At 38.5% G+C, this 18271-nt stretch overlaps 1 protein-coding gene across 1 annotated transcript in view; it reads right to left on the reverse strand.

Annotated features, from left to right (window-relative positions):
• LOC149932720 (glutamate receptor ionotropic, kainate 2-like) overlaps positions 1 to 17968 on the reverse strand; it is a 65217-nt gene extending 47249 nt beyond the window's left edge. Inside the window, exon 1 of the mRNA XM_090155154.1 lies at positions 17345 to 17968. Within this exon, the coding sequence (XP_090011280.1) occupies positions 17345 to 17471 (127 nt within the window). The 5' untranslated portion in view covers positions 17472 to 17968. The remainder of the gene's footprint in view (positions 1 to 17344) is intronic.
• Positions 17969 to 18271: the final 303 nt, after the last annotated feature.

The raw sequence follows: 18271 nt of genomic DNA on the forward strand, positions 1-18271 counted from the left end.
TAAGGGAGCGAGTTCCGAAAAAACGCCAAAAATCTCAATCAATCTTGCCGCGTGCACCCTATTGTGTACGTTTATAACGACGCTTTTAATGAGAATCGTTCCGGGAGCATTTTTAAAAGGATTATATAGCCGATTCTTCTTATTGCTAGCTGCAGGGCGTCCCTGCTTCCCGATCGTATTGGGGAGAGAGATGTCTATGGAAATTTAATGACATTAAAGATCCGAGTTACGCTAATGAGGCGAGCGAGTGTCCCCGGTTTGGAAATCGACTCTCCCCGCGCCCCGACAAAAACGACAAAACAATCGACGCGACGTTAAAGATTTTCGACCCCTTTTCGCTCTATAAGGTAATATGCGAATTATTTTCACCAAAGCGGACAATGAGGTAGCCCGGCCTTAACGAGAAAACCATTTCGAAACTTGTCCAAAAATTATGTTCCATTTTTTTTTACTTCCGTTATTAATCGCGCGTTGGACGCGAATATCGGCGAGACAATAGAACGAAGAACACCCCCCCCCCCGTTAATAAACGTAGAGCCCCCGTTAATAGTTATATTTCCTTCCCTACAGTATACGTACAACGCGGAGTCGGGGCACGAGTTACCTCCAACTTACTGGGGCCACGCGGGATGTATAAATTAATGACGATCCCCATCTCGTTATTCGCGGGGAATATTATACAGTACCCGGATGTATTAATATACGGTTAAGGCTTTCCCTCGTATCTGCCATACATACGAGCATCGGCGATTCCACCGACACACTATCAAGTTGCGGCGCCTTCCAGATATATATATATATAACGCAGCTGGGCTTAGTTTCCGGGCGGCTTTGGCAACTGGCGGGGATTTCTCTGATTTAACCCGTCACATAGACAACGTATTCAAAGGGCTCGATCATCTCCAGAGGTTCGTCGCGACATCCGCCCGAATAAGGGTTTAAATTGCCTTAGACCCGTAACTCGACTACTTAGTCTAAAATGGCTCTAAAAACGCCAGTAGAAACGTTGCGCTTCGGTTTTCGTTAGCCAGGGTCACACTAAAGCTGAAAACGCAGTTAAAGACGGTTTGAATGGCAGTTTTGACCATCGACGATAATTCTTGGTTCACACCTGCGAAATCGCTTCACCCGGCTAGCTTATAGCCAAGGTTTAATACCAAAATATATCCAAAAACAATTAGTTAATCATGTTTACCAGCGAGAAATTCGTCAAGGGGGGGTCGAAGTATGTGAATGTTAAGAGGGGGGTCGAGAAGGGGTGGAAATTTAGTACAGTCAAAGGTAGGCCAAGTGAGGGGTCTGCACCCGGAAACCCCCCCTTGTCTGCTCCACTGATGTTTACAATACATTATTTTGGAAAATACGAACAATTTTATTTCCCCGCCTTGTCGTTTTGAAAGCTATTCTTAGCGAACCGTCTTGGACGAGTGGCTTCCCGAACCAACACGAAGCGATTTCTTTCGCTAGTTTTGAAAACTAGTGATTTTAGGGGTAAGTGTGAACCTGGCTGTTGAGAAGCCGATTTTTACGAAGCGGCGAAGGTTTTAAATGTCATATTCCGGATACATTTATGCGGAGTTCACGCGTCGAGTTCGGAGGTTTAATAGGAACACTTTAGTCGTCGAGAAACTTTTCCAATTGTAAAAGTGAAAAGTTGATAGTGAAAGTAGACTTAAATAAAAAAAAATTCGAACCGGAAGGAACGATTATATCGTGCGAGTTTCGAATTTCCTCTATAAATTCGATCGAGGAAATATGGATACGGTTCGCTTAACGGTCTCGGAATTTGACGCGACGTCAAAGCGTTTGGTCATCCGCGAACTTCGGGTTCTGTCATTTCCATTCGGCGCCCAGAAACGGAAATATAATGGAGGCTCACCCCGCCTAGAAATATTTTAGCGTTCAATTACAGCCAATTACTTGGAATGGACTCGACGCTCAAATCATAGAACGATATACAGGCGTACTAGTTGATAAAAAGGTACTCTTAAAAACTTTCTTCAATTGTGCAAATTCATGACTGATTTTTAGACTAGTTTGTGCAATTTACACAATGTTCAAATTTTAACATCAGTTTATACATTCAATTTTGAGCGTATTGCCGACCAGCCTTCAGCATTTTACCTACCAGCTTTCCGATCAGAAAATATCCCAATTTTTAAAATTGAACATAAACCGATCAATTCTGAACAGCATGTTTCTTAAGATTGAACATAAACTGACCAACTTTAAACAGAATGTTTCTTAAGATTGAACATAAATAGACCCAGATTGAACATAACTAAAACCGATCAATTTTGAACCGAACATAAGCCGAACATAACGTTTCCTAAGATGGAGCATAAACCAACCAATTATTAAAAGTAAGTGTCCTAACGTTAAACTAATTGAACATAAACAGACCAATTTGGAACCGAAAGTTTCCTAAGATTGAACATAAGCCGAACATAACGTTTCCTAAGATTGAGCATAAACCGACCAATTACTAAAAGTAAGTGTCCTAACGTTAAACTAATTCAACATAAACAGACCAATTTGGAACCGAAAGTTTCCTAAGATTGAACATAAGCTGAACATAACGTTTCCAAAGATTGAGCATAAACCGACCAATTATTAAAAGTAAGTGTCCTAACGTTAAACTAATTCAACATAAACAGACCAATTTTGAACCGAAAATTTCCTAAGATTGCACATAAGCCGCCCAATTATTAACATAAAGTTTCCTAAGATTAAACCAAACTTGTTCACAACAAAAAGGTCTAAAGTTTCCTAAGATTGAACCAAACTTGTTAGCAACAAAAAGGTCTAAAATTAGTACAAACTTGGCACGTAATTTTATAATTCACGCGGATTAGGTCAGAAACGTGCCAATTTCAATGGCTTTTATTTGGTTTGTTTTTTACAATGTACCTTCATACGCGACGCCAAAATGTCAGACGAAATAATTATAGAAATGGGAAATTTCGAATGTTCAATCGAGTGTAATGAGAAGTTGCGAAGTTTGAAAACAAACTAAGAAGAATTTCTCGGAAAATATCCCAACACCAAAATGATCTCATTAACAATCCCATTAAGATCCGGTCGAGTTGAGTGGGCTCGTTTCCTGAGAAATGGAGATCCGAATGACAGTTTCAACACTCTTACGACGTTAGAGAGGCTCCGATTCCTTTCGGGGCCTTTGTCTGGACAGGCTATCTAAGTCACGGCTCAACGATCAAAGTAGATGAAAAATAATTGTTTCGATTAAAAGCCCCGAAAATATAGATTAGGCCCCTGACGGAGATTAATCGAAGCTCGTTTCAAACCTTTAATGGAACGGCCCACGCCAACTACTAACCATCCCCCCTCCGGTGGGCATCCAGAAGGAATCGCGACAGAGGCAGATTTCGATATTGAAGTCGAAAGGCTTCCCACGCGGAAGACAAAAGGACGCGACGAAAAACTTGCCGAATAAAAAAGATCGTTAAAATCGAAATGAAGGAAGCGACGGGGGAGGGAACCCAATATATTAAATGTCTTCTTCATTAATGGTTAATATTTCATTTCTGACGGGGTAATCGATAACGTCGCCCGGATACTCTGGAACTTCGAGAACGAATGACGTGACACCAACCTGGGCATTCGCGGGGTTGCGCCGGGGGAAAAGTCGTGTTATTCAATTTAGAATAAATCTTATACACCGAACGGGCGGAGGGAAATAGGTCAAACACCAGATGGAACCGGCGCTTCCGATTGAAGTTTCTCCCTGCTTCGTTCCATTTTTATGGCTACGAATTTATTTCGACTGCGTTTTCGAAAGATTTTTATTCGTACGCGTCCCCGAGACGATACGAATAAATATTAATTCTTGTCTGGGATATTCCTTTTGATTTCAGAGATTTATAGGTATTTGTGAAAAGGCACGAAATAAAGTGATTTATAAAGGACCGCGTTCACCGATAACTCGAAATAAGACGCTTACCAATTTTTTTCCCAGGTTTACGAGGGAAATGTAGACCCTGACGTCTTTATTCTACCTCTATAAAGGTAACTCGGAAACCCGTATTATCAACTTCGGTTCGAGATTCTCTCTACAATAGCGTAACCTCGGAGAATAGCGGCGTCCCTAATCCTCCGTTCTTTACGTATAGAAACGGATACAACGTTTCCAACTTAGGCTAAGAAGCGATCAAACTTCCTAGACAACAATACTAATACATTAGCATATATCCGCGACTGAAAGAGCGAGCTTTCCCCGTTGTTCTCTTATTGGGGAAGGACCAAAGCGTTCTATAAAGCAAATCCTTTTCGAGCTTCTTTCCGAGGGATCCGTATTTTCAAATTCTAAAACAAACGAGGGTCAAAAAGAAGCTTAATTACGTACAATTTCTAAACTCAGCTCTTCCTTCTTCACCCACGATGTTTGTAATTCTTCCTTTCTTTTCTATTTGGCAAGCGGCAATCCGGGATTAAGGAACGGAACTAATTACCGTTCTCCTCGAAAACACACCGAGACCATAATGGGATAAAATATTCGTCTCATTTATCCCGTAAGGTCTCAAGGCCGCCAAAAACAAGAGCGAAGAATTAGTCGGAGATTATCATACATTACCTTCAACATGCAGCCCAACTGCCCACCCCTTTATACGCCTTGGATAAGCCGCCAGCCTCCGAAGATGCTCAACTATTCTCGTGGTATCCATTTTTATAGAGCCAAAAGCTCTCGCAGCGTTCATCGCGCTAAATTCATCCTATTTATTTATACCCTTGGCCCGAAAATCCAATTTAGTGGTTATCTAAGCTTTTGCGGAAAAGCCGTTACAGTAAAAAAATATCTTTAAGAAACATCGTTAAGACTCGTGGTTCAAGGATTATAAATAACGTGTTAAACACGAAAGTAAAATGTGTCGCAATTTAAGCGACATATTTGAACGCATTAAAGGCTGGTTCAAATACTTTACAAATATTTGGTCTGCTGAAGTAAGACGCATCAGTGATTTACCAATATTTAACTACCAATCCAAAAGGTTATGCAAAAATTTCAAGGAGTTGTAGGGGGTGAGTTGAGAAGTATGCTCTATTTTTCCCATTTTACTGCGATGAGTTAAAAGAGAGCTAGAAAGCTTCAAAGTGTGGGCTACTAGCCCCTTGAAGTATGCTGCAACAAGCGCAAAACTAAGCAGCAGGGACTTTAAATACTGTTTAAGTTTACTTTTTTACGCCGGTTACCTTGATTTGTTTACAAAGTCCTTTTTTGTTCTCTCTCCACTGGTTTAAGAGGTTTTCCCCCGAGCTCTTCGGTTTCCCCTTCCATAAAAACATGTTGAGGTTAACGGTAATAGTTAGTGTAGGGAGCTGTTGGCTCGATCTCGTGGCATGCAGGGCTGGCCACCATCCTTTTACGCATTGTAACCCGGCCACCTGAATTAAAGGCTTCAAAAGTCGCTTGATGACTTAGGCCTAAGGTGGTGCCTTGGGTATTATTATTATTAACTTTTTAAAAATTTTGCATAACCTTTTGAAACACCCTGTATACCGCAAAAACAAACTCGGTGTTGTTTTATATTTGGACTGATTCAATTTTAAAGAAGTTAAAGGCGTTCATTATTACCTACCCGAGTGCCGATATAATTTTATCGTCTTTCGATGAGGTAAGACGAAAACCCGAAGCCCTTTCAAATGATGAGACTAGCGGGACCGAGGATCCAAATATCGTCGAACTGATGTTTCTAGCGGGAAGCGATTCGAAATAAATTCTATATAGCGCGTCCCTTTTTATAGCTCCTTGACACCACTTGCCGCGGTTAAGCTCGTAATCTTCCTTCAAATATATCGCGAAAAAGGTCTTAAAAAGTGGTCGCGGCCTAAAGAAAGGGACATCAGCGTCGACGGTTTATCCAAGCATAATAAAAAGATTTCAAAGAAGGGGGTGCAGAAGCGGAACAAAAACCCAGAGTGTATAAGGGAGGGAAGGGAGGGGGTAGGGCCAATTCCGGGACTCTCAAAAACGTGCTCTGGCGGGGCTTGTAAAACCGCAAAAGCGAATAAGGATTCCGAGACCATCACCCTCGCTAGGTCTCTCTCAGCCTCTCCGGTTGGTGTTCGTACACACGAGCCACGCTGGCACTCCCGGATCTTATTGATTCGCATCTGCATCGGAGCGCGCCTAGAAGAGGGACTTAATATAGGCTCGACTGTCCATCCTCCGGAGGAAGAACCAGAAGAGCGAGAGTAAAAAAATAATAAAAAAGAGGTAAAGCGGGACCACCGAAACACGCTGCCAGTAATCAAGCGAAAAATGAGAATCCGATAAAACAAAAAACGAAATGACAGTGGCTTTTCAGGGGCAATAGAAAGGCGAACTCAAAACAAAGTCGCCTTATTTTGATTAGATACATAATGATCAGCCATTATTTTTCTAGAAACTCTCGTGTAACAAATTAGAACAAAAGATATAAATGGTAAATAAGAAGGTAAATAAAAACATTCAGTTGATATTGCCCTATAACCAAATCGCCCAATAAAATTGTTTTTGAATTTGATTTAAGAATCAGACCGTAGACACATTTTTCAAAATAAACAAGAATTTCTCGGTCTCTTTGGCTTTTCAGAAAGATTTAAGATAAATAACATTAAATGTAAATAAAAAAATGTCATGCAAAATATTTAATTTTATTCTAACAATATTATTACTATCAGCGAATATTATTAAGCTAATGCCAGCTATTTCATTTTATATATATAAATAGTATTTGATTTTACACATATCCCCCAAACAATAGTATTTGATAGGGTGTTTCAAAAGGTTATGCAAAATTTTGAAGGAGTTGTAGGTGGTTAGTTGAGAAGTAGGCCTGTTTTTTTCCCATTTTCCTACGATGAGTTCCAAGAGCGCCAGAGAGCTTCAAAGAGTGGCCTACAAGCCCCTGGAAGTAGGCTTCAACAAGCGCAAAACCAAGCAGCGGGGAAACGCGAACATTAAGGTTTGGGTTCGTGTGATAGGTAAAAAAGGACTTTGTAAACAAATCTATTTAACCGGCGTAAAAAAAAATCTTAAACAGTATTTAAAGTCACTGCTGCTTAGTTTTGCGCTTGTTGCATCCTACTTCCAGGGGATAGTAGGCCACACTTTGAAGCTCTCTGGTGCTCTTATAACTCATCGTAGGAAAATGGGGAAAAACAGGCATACTTCTCAACTCACCCCCTACAACCCCTTAAAATTTTTGTATAACCTTTTGAAACACCCTGTATATATCCGCTAACTCTAGCATAGGTCAAGGTTGGTAAAATTTGGACTAGAAAAGGTTGCCTCGAAAAGGGGGCTTTGATTTACCCGTCGTCTGATTCTAGGTCTGTTACTCAGCCTTCTACTGTAGTACATGACGTCACTAGTTCGGAAAATGCTAGGCTTCTCAAAGTTACAAGTGACGTCACCTGGTTCGGCCAATAGCATTTATTTTCGTACATGAGACCCCCTTGAGCATAGGTCACAATCAATTTCACGGAATTTTTCAATTGTTTTCGATTCGCCAATTTGGCGGAGCGTTGTGAAAATCAAGTTGAAGTCTTACCTTTCTTAGCCTTAAATTGTCGCTATTTTACAGATTTTCCTCACCTTGTTTGTTTGTAAACAGGTGATGTTCTGAAGAACCTTAGTTGTTCTTTGGTAGTATTGCTTTAAAAACACTCTCATCAACGACCCTCCACCAAAATATAAGATATATATTTAATTTTGCCCAATAGAGTAGTCCGAAGTAAATATTTTCAAATACCACGACGTTACTGCTACTTTGCTACTGTCACCCTATAATAATCAATTTTATATACATTGCCGATAAATATTATACTGTATGAGTATACTCTGAGCTTTAGTGTATCTACACAATTATTTAGACCCCATTGCTTTTCTTTAGTCGAATACAGTAATTCTTAAATCTTATCCTCCAACATTTGATTACCAGTCACCCATTTGACTTTACAGACTCGTTTAAAACCACCACGATTCCGTTATTACCCGTTCTCGCTTTTCACTTTGTTCTGACCGGATTACAATTTGCTTTGAGACCATCCCGTTTATTACACGGTGTTATATTTATGATCCATTCTATTTTTAAATATTAAATCATTATTTATGATTTCAAACTACGTTTGTTTGGCCTGGCGTTTCGGGAGTTGCTGATGAGTCTTATTTATTATTAAACTTCCCATTCGTATCTTCTTCCCCGTGCTAAAGTCTGAGCCCTGTTTAAGAACCCGTCACAATAATAACAAAAGAGACGGAAGTTAAACACCGGAATTATTCGTATATTTTGGCTTAAGCGATCCATTTTTGCGGCGTACGAAGGTTTGCAAAAGAAAATATTCACTAAAGCTTCTTCATTTCGAGAAACATAAAATTGTGGAAGTGTGCCGCTAACCATAACGGATAGAAATCCCTTTCAATTAGGCAGTCGAGAGCGCCTCTACACCGCACCGCATCAGACGGGTCGGGCTCTTAGAAGAAGTCTTTTTGTTTCGAAGCTTCCCCGGAGATGGTCATCCAAGCCAAAAGCGCTTCTCTTTTTTCTGGCTTTTTAGTCTCGGGGACCTTTCCGTAAGCGCGTCCAATCTAGCCCAAAGGCCGCCGGGAGATGATGGCTCCGCCTTTTATCAAGAGCTTCGACGTTTTTTTCAGCCCATTTTCTCTTCGCAACCACCCTCGTTTGTTTAACACGGCGATATATTCTACGCGTATCCCTTCATTTCCACTTTTCCGCAAACTTTTATCTATTAATCACAATCAGCTAGCGGCGACAAACATATACATAGGTTTCCCTCTAACCTTTAATATTATCAGAATACAGTGGCGTAGCTATGACATCCTAGCCCCCCCCCCCCCCCCCGCGAAACTCTTTTCTGGGTTTTAGTCGGTATCTAGCATATTATTTGATAGGAATTTAGGCCCTTTTAGGGGACCCCTGAAGCCCTCCTTGCGGGGTCTGTGGGGCCTTATTTACTCCACTTTCAGAATATAAGTATTTATCGTCACCGTTAAAACAAAACCACGTATCTTTTCGGTGGCCTTTTTGAGAAAAATGGATTTTTAATTTTGCAGGGACTTGTGAAATCACGTGTTAGGATTTTACACACGAGTTAATTTTATAGTTAAATAATTTCGTTTCAATATTGAATTTATGAGGATTTTAATTTAAAAATATTTTGCTAAAGGGGAATAATAATAATAAATAATAATTTTATTTGACATAGCACCTTTTGTATTTACATTTTCTTAAAGGGCCAAGTCTAAAAAGACTTTTAGGCCACAACTCATGACGGAGTATATTTAGCAAAGTATTAAATTTTGAAAAATGATTGCTTCTTAGGTGAAAAATAGTGGATTTAGATTATTAGAGGAAGTACACAATTTTTAAGTTTGTAGAATAGTTTTTGGGAGGTTATACAATTGTTATTATTTTAGACGTTTTGATAATTTTTTTGTAATTACTTATATTTTTTGCTTCCCTCCAATTAATACTATTAAAGTTTTTAACACCGACATAAAAAATTGAGTTTTGCTTACGGGAAGTTTTAGCAAATGGAATATTTAAAGTAGGCGTCACTCGCATGTTATATTTACTTCTTTTAGAGGGTTCAAAAAAATTACAATGAGTGGAAGTAATAGATTTATATATAAGAATAAGAGAGCAATATGTATATAGTTGTTTAATGTTTAAGATATTTAGTGATTGAAAGATTGGTTTCGAGTGAGCAAGATATGGCTTTTTTTTTAGAGATACGTGGTTTTGCATCAAGAAGTGAGATAGGAGCTGAAAATAAGCGAGATACGTGCTTTTACGCGAAATGCGTTGTGAATATCAAAAATACGTTTAAATTTTTTCTCGATTTAAAAAAAAGAAATTCAATTTCGAACTATTAATGTTTTTAATGTTATATACGTAAATATGTCAATTTTTACAAAACCACGTATCTCAAGTTACAGGGTTTTGTTTTAACGACGACGTTATGTTATCCGTTCGAAATATGAACCGTCGCGGGCTTTCGTCGATTTTTCAAAAGATGTTTCGGAAGACCATATAGCAGAGTCGTAGCCAGGGAAGGGTGTGGTACACGGGACTAAAACGTAAAGTTGTATGTACAAATTGTTGTTTTTTTTTGGGTTTCCCCGGAACCAAACTGCAGTATAGTGCGGCTTGAATTACAGAAAATTGATAAAACATGGTATATGAAAAAGTATATATCTCTACGCCATGTAATTTATACATTTTACATCGTTATTTCATGGTAGATTGTAGCGTGTATACGAAAAGATTGAGATATTTTTATTTTGCTTGAAGTCATATTTTCCGTTTTCACTTTCCGTTTTCACAGCCCCGAATTTAAAGCGTGTTAAGTTCACAGTGACCTCTACATTTTAACGTGTTTGCATAAAAATGCAAACCAATAATGTCGCCACATAATTGGCTTATTTCTTATAAATCCCTTCGATTTCTTTTTTCTTGTTTTTCTTTTTCTTTTATTTGTTTATTCGTCAATTTCGCGCTAGTTTCCATTGTGGCCTACTGGTAATGCCTAGTCATGTCTCCTGGTAATGCTGGTAAATAATAATAATTAACCTGATCCGTTAACACGCTGACCTCGTGATGCGCAACAAATAACGTTTAACAACCAGTTTCCCATTGGCTGAATGTAGTAACATGGGCAGTCTACTCGCTTGAAACCTTCGCTTGTGCCTGAAAAAATATATTTCCGATCTAGTTGGGCAAGGGCCCGCCACTAGCGCAAAATACAAGCGTGCGGTTGAAAACTGGAAAGCTAATAGCGCTAGCGGGTATTTTGAACTATTTCTAGCTCATGTTAAATTTTTAACGCTAAAAGCTTCCATGAAAACCCGGCTTTAGGCGAAAGAATACCAGCGGTAAATTTTAAGCCGACGTTTTAGCGGGAAATTCCCGCCAAAGGTAATCTGTGGCGAGCCAGAATTTTAATAACTTAGGTGGATACTTCTCTCTTAACAGACATATTATACACTTCTGATATAAGAAACTATAACTGTTCTACTGATCGAAATGGATCTTCAAAAATACATCAACCGCTCTTAATTTTACCATAAGTTAATGATACCTCTAAGTAGACAAATGGATATGCTGCCTATGGCGGATATGCTTGTCCAAATCGACCTATGTCTCTCCGTACTGCGTATCAAAGTAGCCTTAACATACACTTGGAACTGCCGAAGCTGACGTTTCTTTAATCCCGTTTGGTGCAAGGCTAGCTTGAACTTCCCCAAAAGAGATAAATTTCGGTATTCCCTTAGAAAATTCGTTCCCCCTGCAGAGGACAAAGAACGTTTTTTTGCTATTGGTTTATTTCTCTCAGCCCAATATAGTTTCATTCTCGACCGCACAGCGGCGCTGGGTCCGAGATATTTTTCAAAACTTTCATTTTCGCGGGAATCGGAGAGACAAGATTTGACATCACATTTTCTGGACAAAGATTCCACCTTGAAAGGGCTTATTTGTCTACTTAGAGGTATCATTAACTTATGATTTTACATATATCCTACACCACACATTGGGCTTGATTTGACCTTAATTTAGATTGCGTGCTTTTTGGAGCAGAGCCGATTGTAGCTCCACGGTGTACGATAATGAAAAGATTTCCACTCAAATATTAAACACCCGCGCAATAAAGGTGAACGACGTTAGGCCTAATATCTTTAGAGCGTAGGAGAATTGTTCCTTCGAGGGATACAATTTATAGGAAAATGGCAGAACATAAAATAAATGTCTTCCAATTGCTTTTATGGACATGTTGAAGGTATATATAGTCATTTCATACAATGTTTGCGACAGAAATTCTTTCAATCTTATCCAAAGGGCCTAGTTTCGTTCAAAAACTAAAATTAAACCACGGAATGAAGGTAAACTAACGATTTTGCGCGCGAGCCGTGTATTTGGGTGGAAAAAGTTCGTGATTCTTTCAGTACGGGCGCTTTCGAGTGATGCCATTTAGCTATCTGAAAGCCAAAGCCAAGCAAGTACAAAAACCATTTTGATAAAAATAAGTTTTTAGTTTTATTTCTATAATAATCGCAATATTAATCTATATTATAATTTAAATACTGTAAAAAAGATCTAATTTCACGGAATGTTTTTTCGAATTTCTTTCAAAAGCCACGTATCTCGACTTGTTTGACTCTTGCTCTCAGGTATCAATTTGAAGAATGAAGTTTTTGCTTTTGATTTTTCCAAGCTTTTACATTTCAGTTTTTATTTTAAATATAACCTTAATAAAAGTTATATCTCATTATTGAAGAATATAATTATTAATTAAAAAAACATCCCAAGGAGTAAATTCGTAATATTCGATGTTGTACTGTTTGTTATGTCAGGATTTTGCTGGTTTTGAAACATCTGCAATCAGCCGCAAAGGCGATCAATTATCCTATCACATCGCGTTCAATAGAAACTTAAACGCTAAAATATCTTTCGACCCGTGGTGAATTTTAGAAAAATCAAACACGCGCTGAGTTAGTCAGTGCGGGGACAGAAACGCGTGACGTAATCAGTAAAGGTTAATCGATGATATCCAGGGATATCAAGGAAGTTTCGGGGCTCGCGTGTAACTGAAATATGTCGAGGCAGGCTCCCCCTCGCGGCCGGATGATAGACGATGGGCGAATGTCCATTAATTAGGACGATATAACGTTAAGCTGCCGGTATATATATATATCGAGACTAAAAGTCCAAACGCGACTATACGAGTCCGACAGAGTATTAAACAATGTCAAAGTTGGCCGTAGAAGGGAATCTAGAGGTCGGAGCTGAAGCGGCGAATTGTCCAAAACCCAGCTATACGCTCGATAAACATATTTAGGCTATTTTGACTTTATGGCTAGACTTGATTTACGAACAATGGGAGGGAATTTGGGACGGAAACTCCGTCGTTTGAATATACGTCAAACCGACCAAAAATAACGTTAGCCGGTTCGATTCAAAGAGAGAGGTGTTAACTACGCGGCCAGCCCCGCCTAGTGGACCGACTCGTTATCTCGCTTCCTATAAAATATATCAATTGTCGAGGTTTAAATAGAAGATCCAAAACTCCGAAGGAACGTAACAATTTGACCGTCACGTTAAGTCTAATAAGAGAGCTATTGTTTCCAAACAGCTATAGATTTCGCGCTGTGTACTTTATATCCGGTTCTTCGGTTGCTTCAAGATGTACATTTCAGGGAACACCAGCGAGACAAGCGTCATTTATGAAGTCGTTTCGGGTTTAGTAAACCGGTCCGTTGTTACACGAGGGCACCAGCGCGTGGAATATTGAATAGCGGACTTTAAAATAATAATTTTTTCCTTACCCGTTGTAGTTTACCCCTATAAATCTATTTTCGCCTGAAATTAGGTTTAAATTTCAGTTATTTCTTCAACTTAAAGATTTAAGTTAAATTTTAAGTATTTCTTGACTTACAGATTTGTTTTTGTGCTTGTGGTATTTTATCTCATGTTTAGACCGTTTTTAGTTAGTGGTGGTCATATAGGTAAATAACGTTTTACAAATTTATGGTCAAACTGACCAGCGAACCCTTTAGTAAAATTAATAAACTGGTAACGATCCACCTTTTTTCAACTTCCGTGTTTTTTATAGTTAGAGCTCGGTGGATAAATAAACTGCCAAATTTTCAATTATTCATAAAATTTCGATTAACCGTTTATTTATTATTTGCGGTTCTTAAACGATTTAATACGCAAAAAAAATAAGATAATAATAATTTTCGATTATGGATAAAAACAAATAAAACGTATATTTCTTATCCAAGTCATGAGCTCTATTTATAGTTTGAATCAAATGGCATTGGTATTAAACTAAATGAATTTTTTCCATACCCTATGTAGTTTTCCCCTTTAAATCTATGTTCGCCTTCAATTGGGTTTAAATATGAGTTATTTAGTTGATTTACAGAGAGCATTTGAGCTTTGTGCTTGTGGTATTTTGTGTCATATTTAGACCGTTTTTAGTTTGTTTATATCTATCAGTGGTAGTCATAAAAATAACCTTTTAAATATTATTGGTCAAACTGACCACAGAACCCTTACGTAAAAATTATAAAATGCTATCTACCGTGTTTTTATTTTATTATTGGGAACAAATAGTCATAGTTATTAAAATGAATGAATTTCAATTTATCAAAAATTGGGTATCCCATAATGGGCTAATGGTTTTATTTGACAATTATTCAGGAGAAGTGAGTCATCGACAAACCCGAATTTTTAATTTGAACTCTGATCTAATATATTCTACTGGGAAAATGAGTAGAATTACCCTAAATTATCTCGAGAATAATCTGCAAAATATTTATTTGTTTCTATATTTTTTTAGGAAAACGAAAGTCAACCATTTGAAATGTATGTAAGTCGGAAAATTTTCCGTATTTTTCCGAAAAAACCAACGTTCCATTCCCTGATTAGTCTAATATTGTTTGCAAATTTAAATAAAGCGGCATTTTAGCCTCATTTTTTGGAATCTAAAAGTAAAAATAAACCTCTAGGCTCTAGCTTTAAACTCATTAACAATGTAACACTATTAATTTTTTTGTAGTATGTTTACTGTTATTAGACATTTTTTATCGATAAAAAGTTTAAAACATTAAAACATCTTAAAAAGTAATTTATTTTTCCGCATTTTATTTTTCCTGAAAATTAACAACACTAATTTTAAAATAATAAACTTTATCTGCTACCACTGCAATATTTTTCGCCGAATGAGAAACATTTTCTGGCAACACCGAAATATATCAAAGTTTGCACCGCCGTTATACGTTCCTCAGCTAGTAGGCGGCTTTTTCGACCGTTATTTTGACGTAGAAAAAAATATAACAGCAGATTTCGTTACCTTAGTTTAAAAATATCGTAACTCGAAATAAATTTAAAGCTAAAGCAATGTTTTTTTTAACTAAGATAACGATTTCATGGAAACACCTATTAAATTTAACGCGTGATATAAAATTTCGTTAAAGCATTGTGTATCACGCGTCTCAAATTAAAATCCCCTTTTTCTACTTACGAAACTTGCAAAATCGCATGAGCGGCTTTGCTCCACTATATTAAGAAGCACGCAACCAAAGAACATATTAAGGTTTTACCGCTTAAGGATATTTTATATTACCAAATGAACTGTCAACCGAGAGGGACGAGGGACTCTGGACTTTCTCCCAGTAAAATTATGTAGACCTTAAATGTCCGCGGCACCTGCGAGAATCTAAGAGACAATTCTGGGATACAAACGGTTTGCGCTGTGGCGGTGTTGCAAGCCGAAAAAAATCTATCACTTTCTCGTCCTATTAGATAGACAGTTCGTGATTTTAGAAATAACTATTATTTAGTGTGGGGTACACAGTTCATTAGAACTTCCATCAGTACGATAATTTAACAATAAGGATGACAATTAGCGAAAATTGACACCGAACTGATTTACAGAGTTATTGCGCATCAATGTTTTGTTCAATACAGATCCCGCTAGTGTCTAAATATGAACAAGGCAAAGTATGTCTAAATATGAACAAGGCAAAATATGTCTAAATATGAACAAGGCAAAATATGTCTAAATATGAACAAGGCAAAATATGTCTAAATATGAACAAGGCAAAATTTGTCTAAATATGAACAAGGCAAAATATGTCTAAATATTAACAAGGCAAAATATGTCTAAATATGAACAAGGCAAATTCTGTCTAAATATGAACAAGGCAAATTTTGTCTAAATATGAACAAGGCAAAATATGTATAAATATGACCAAGGCGACATATCTCAAAATATGAACAATATATTACAACCAATAACGATAATACACTACTCAGTTTGGTTGCGAGTTCATGTGGGAGCTGGGAGAGTGTTAGTGTTAATGAAATTAGCAGTAAAACAATAGGTAGTTTCATACTTATGGTTATTATGTTACTTATGAAACTACTTATGTACCTTCCTTCGCTTCCGTAACAGGGAGCTAGAGACACCCTAGCAACAAGTTATTTCGTTAAGCAATAAACTGGTCAATATGACCAGTGAAACGCCAGATTCCATTTAACTTACTGGTCATGAACCGAAATAATCTGAACTTAAACCGACGCTAACACCTTATTTCTAAGCCATCACTGATGTGGTAGCGATTATGTGTAATATTATTTCTAAAAATAATTAATTTAATGTTTTATTTGAAAGGAGACTAATGGAATTTGCGTCTTGTATTTTTCAAAAATTATTTTAAGTAGATAAGAAAATCAAATTAGTTACAGCCATGCTAAACCTATCAAATCGACAATTGAAAAAAGGAAACTTAGAGTAAATCGATGATATCGTACCTGTAAATTGATTTTTTGCTGCGAAATCTTAATAAAATAAGATATTTTCACAATTACATGTAGCAAAATTATCAGGGACCATTTTTTCCTCGTAAATTTTAAAAATATGTCCCACCTTTTTGAGAAATTATAAAACCAGGCTATCTGAAAAATATTATCCATCGCAGAAAGCTTATATATCGTCGAGAAGATCAATTATTTCGGATAAGGACGAAATTTCAAATTCCAATCGTAACATTTCAGTACCAATCGAAAACACAGACATATTTGTTTTGTTCAGTCTGCAACCATTCGAAAACCGTTAAACGAAAAAAGTAATGGATAAAAACGACGACAAATGCGTTTTCAAAGGCAACATTTTTACGACCTTGACCTTAATAAAAAATCGTCCGAGATTTTGAACGAGAAAATAAACATTCCATCACATAATCCATAACTAAACAGCTCGAGTGAAGTCGAAAACAGGCGTTTCGCATTAAAGCTTCACTTATCTAACGCAGCTAGGAAGTCATCCGCTCGTGACATGGCTGCAGAGCGGAGGAAGATGGGGAGAGAGGGAACGCGCGGAGATGATGATGGAAAATTGGAAAAGCTGCGCGGGAGAAGAATGGAGCTTCGGAGTTTTCAATTAGGGCCCTGACTGGCCCTACTCTCTTATAATAATAAGGTACGCGACTCGCAAATTACTAATGGGCTATTTGCGATTCAAATATCAACGACGAAGCAACAACGTCAACGTGTACTTTAAAAATAATGATTCCCCCAGTATCAAGAAATTAAGAACCAGATCGTAATCAGCCTCTAAAAAAATACTATCGTTATAACGGCTTTGGTTGAATACAGTAATACCTGGAAACTTGAATTATAACTAGAGATAAGGTCACGATTCAAAAGAGCACTTTGACAGCCATCTCTCGAGCCTGTTAACGTATTTGCCGACAACCAATCAATTATTTGAAAGAATGGTACGGTAAAAATGGTAGTAGAAAAAAAGCGAGTTGTCTCACCTATTCTGATTTCCTGGTGTTTGGTGGGTTTGTTGTAGGCAAAGGCGACGGCGAAGAAGAAGAAGAAGACGACGGCGAAACGGAAAGAGATAATTTTGGCGAAATCTCCAGCGGAGGCCAACGGCATGGCTGGAGATTCTGGTTACGTCGCTCCTTCCAGTTCTCTCCCCCTGGCTCGCGACTCCCGGTTCGAAGTCGAACTCTAGTGTTCGGTGTTTTCGCGGTGGAAGTGTTTTTCTTCGGATCGAGACGATGGTGGTGGAAACGCTGGCTGGAGTCCAGAGCGGCAGCTCACCCTCAGCAGCAGCGCCGAACCGCCCGCGGATCGACCTCACCCAATTTCCGGCGCGACGCTTGTTGCGTTGCCACCTAGCTTCCGTTTTCCTCCGACCATCCCGTCTCTTTGGCTCGAAGCCTCCTCCCGCTATACGTTATAGTCGCCCAGCACTGTTTCGCTGGGCTGCCGCCGCCGTGCTGCGTGTGATCGAAAAGTGCGCGCTCGCCGTCGATCGCGGAAAGGACGCGGAAGAAGCTCGGGAGAATGAGCGAAATGATGGGGATGCGCCGCTTGCCGCTGCTATAGAAACCCCTTTCTCTCTTCTCTCTCCTCCTCTCCGCGTGCTGTGCAGTCTGCCGCTGCCGCGATGGATTCTGCTACAGCCGCGCCACCACGATCATACTACGATGGTTCCCCCTATCGATCCGAGGACCACCGCTCTCCCGCCGAAGAAGACCCCGAAAAAATTAGAGGCGCGGGATAAACATTGCGCCAATAAACGAGCACCTACGACGACAAAACAGATTTTGATTTAACCGCCTCGACTGCCATCTCGCGGAACTACTTCTACACCAAAAATGACCTTTTTCGAAGTGTTCGTTAAATTCAATTTAGAAAAATATATATTGATACGTTTATTTTAGAATCAG

This window comes from Leiobunum rupestre, chromosome 8 (assembly GCF_980474605.1).
Source record: "Leiobunum rupestre chromosome 8, qqLeiRupe1.1.hap1, whole genome shotgun sequence".
In the NCBI taxonomy this organism is placed as follows: domain Eukaryota; kingdom Metazoa; phylum Arthropoda; class Arachnida; order Opiliones; family Sclerosomatidae; genus Leiobunum; species Leiobunum rupestre.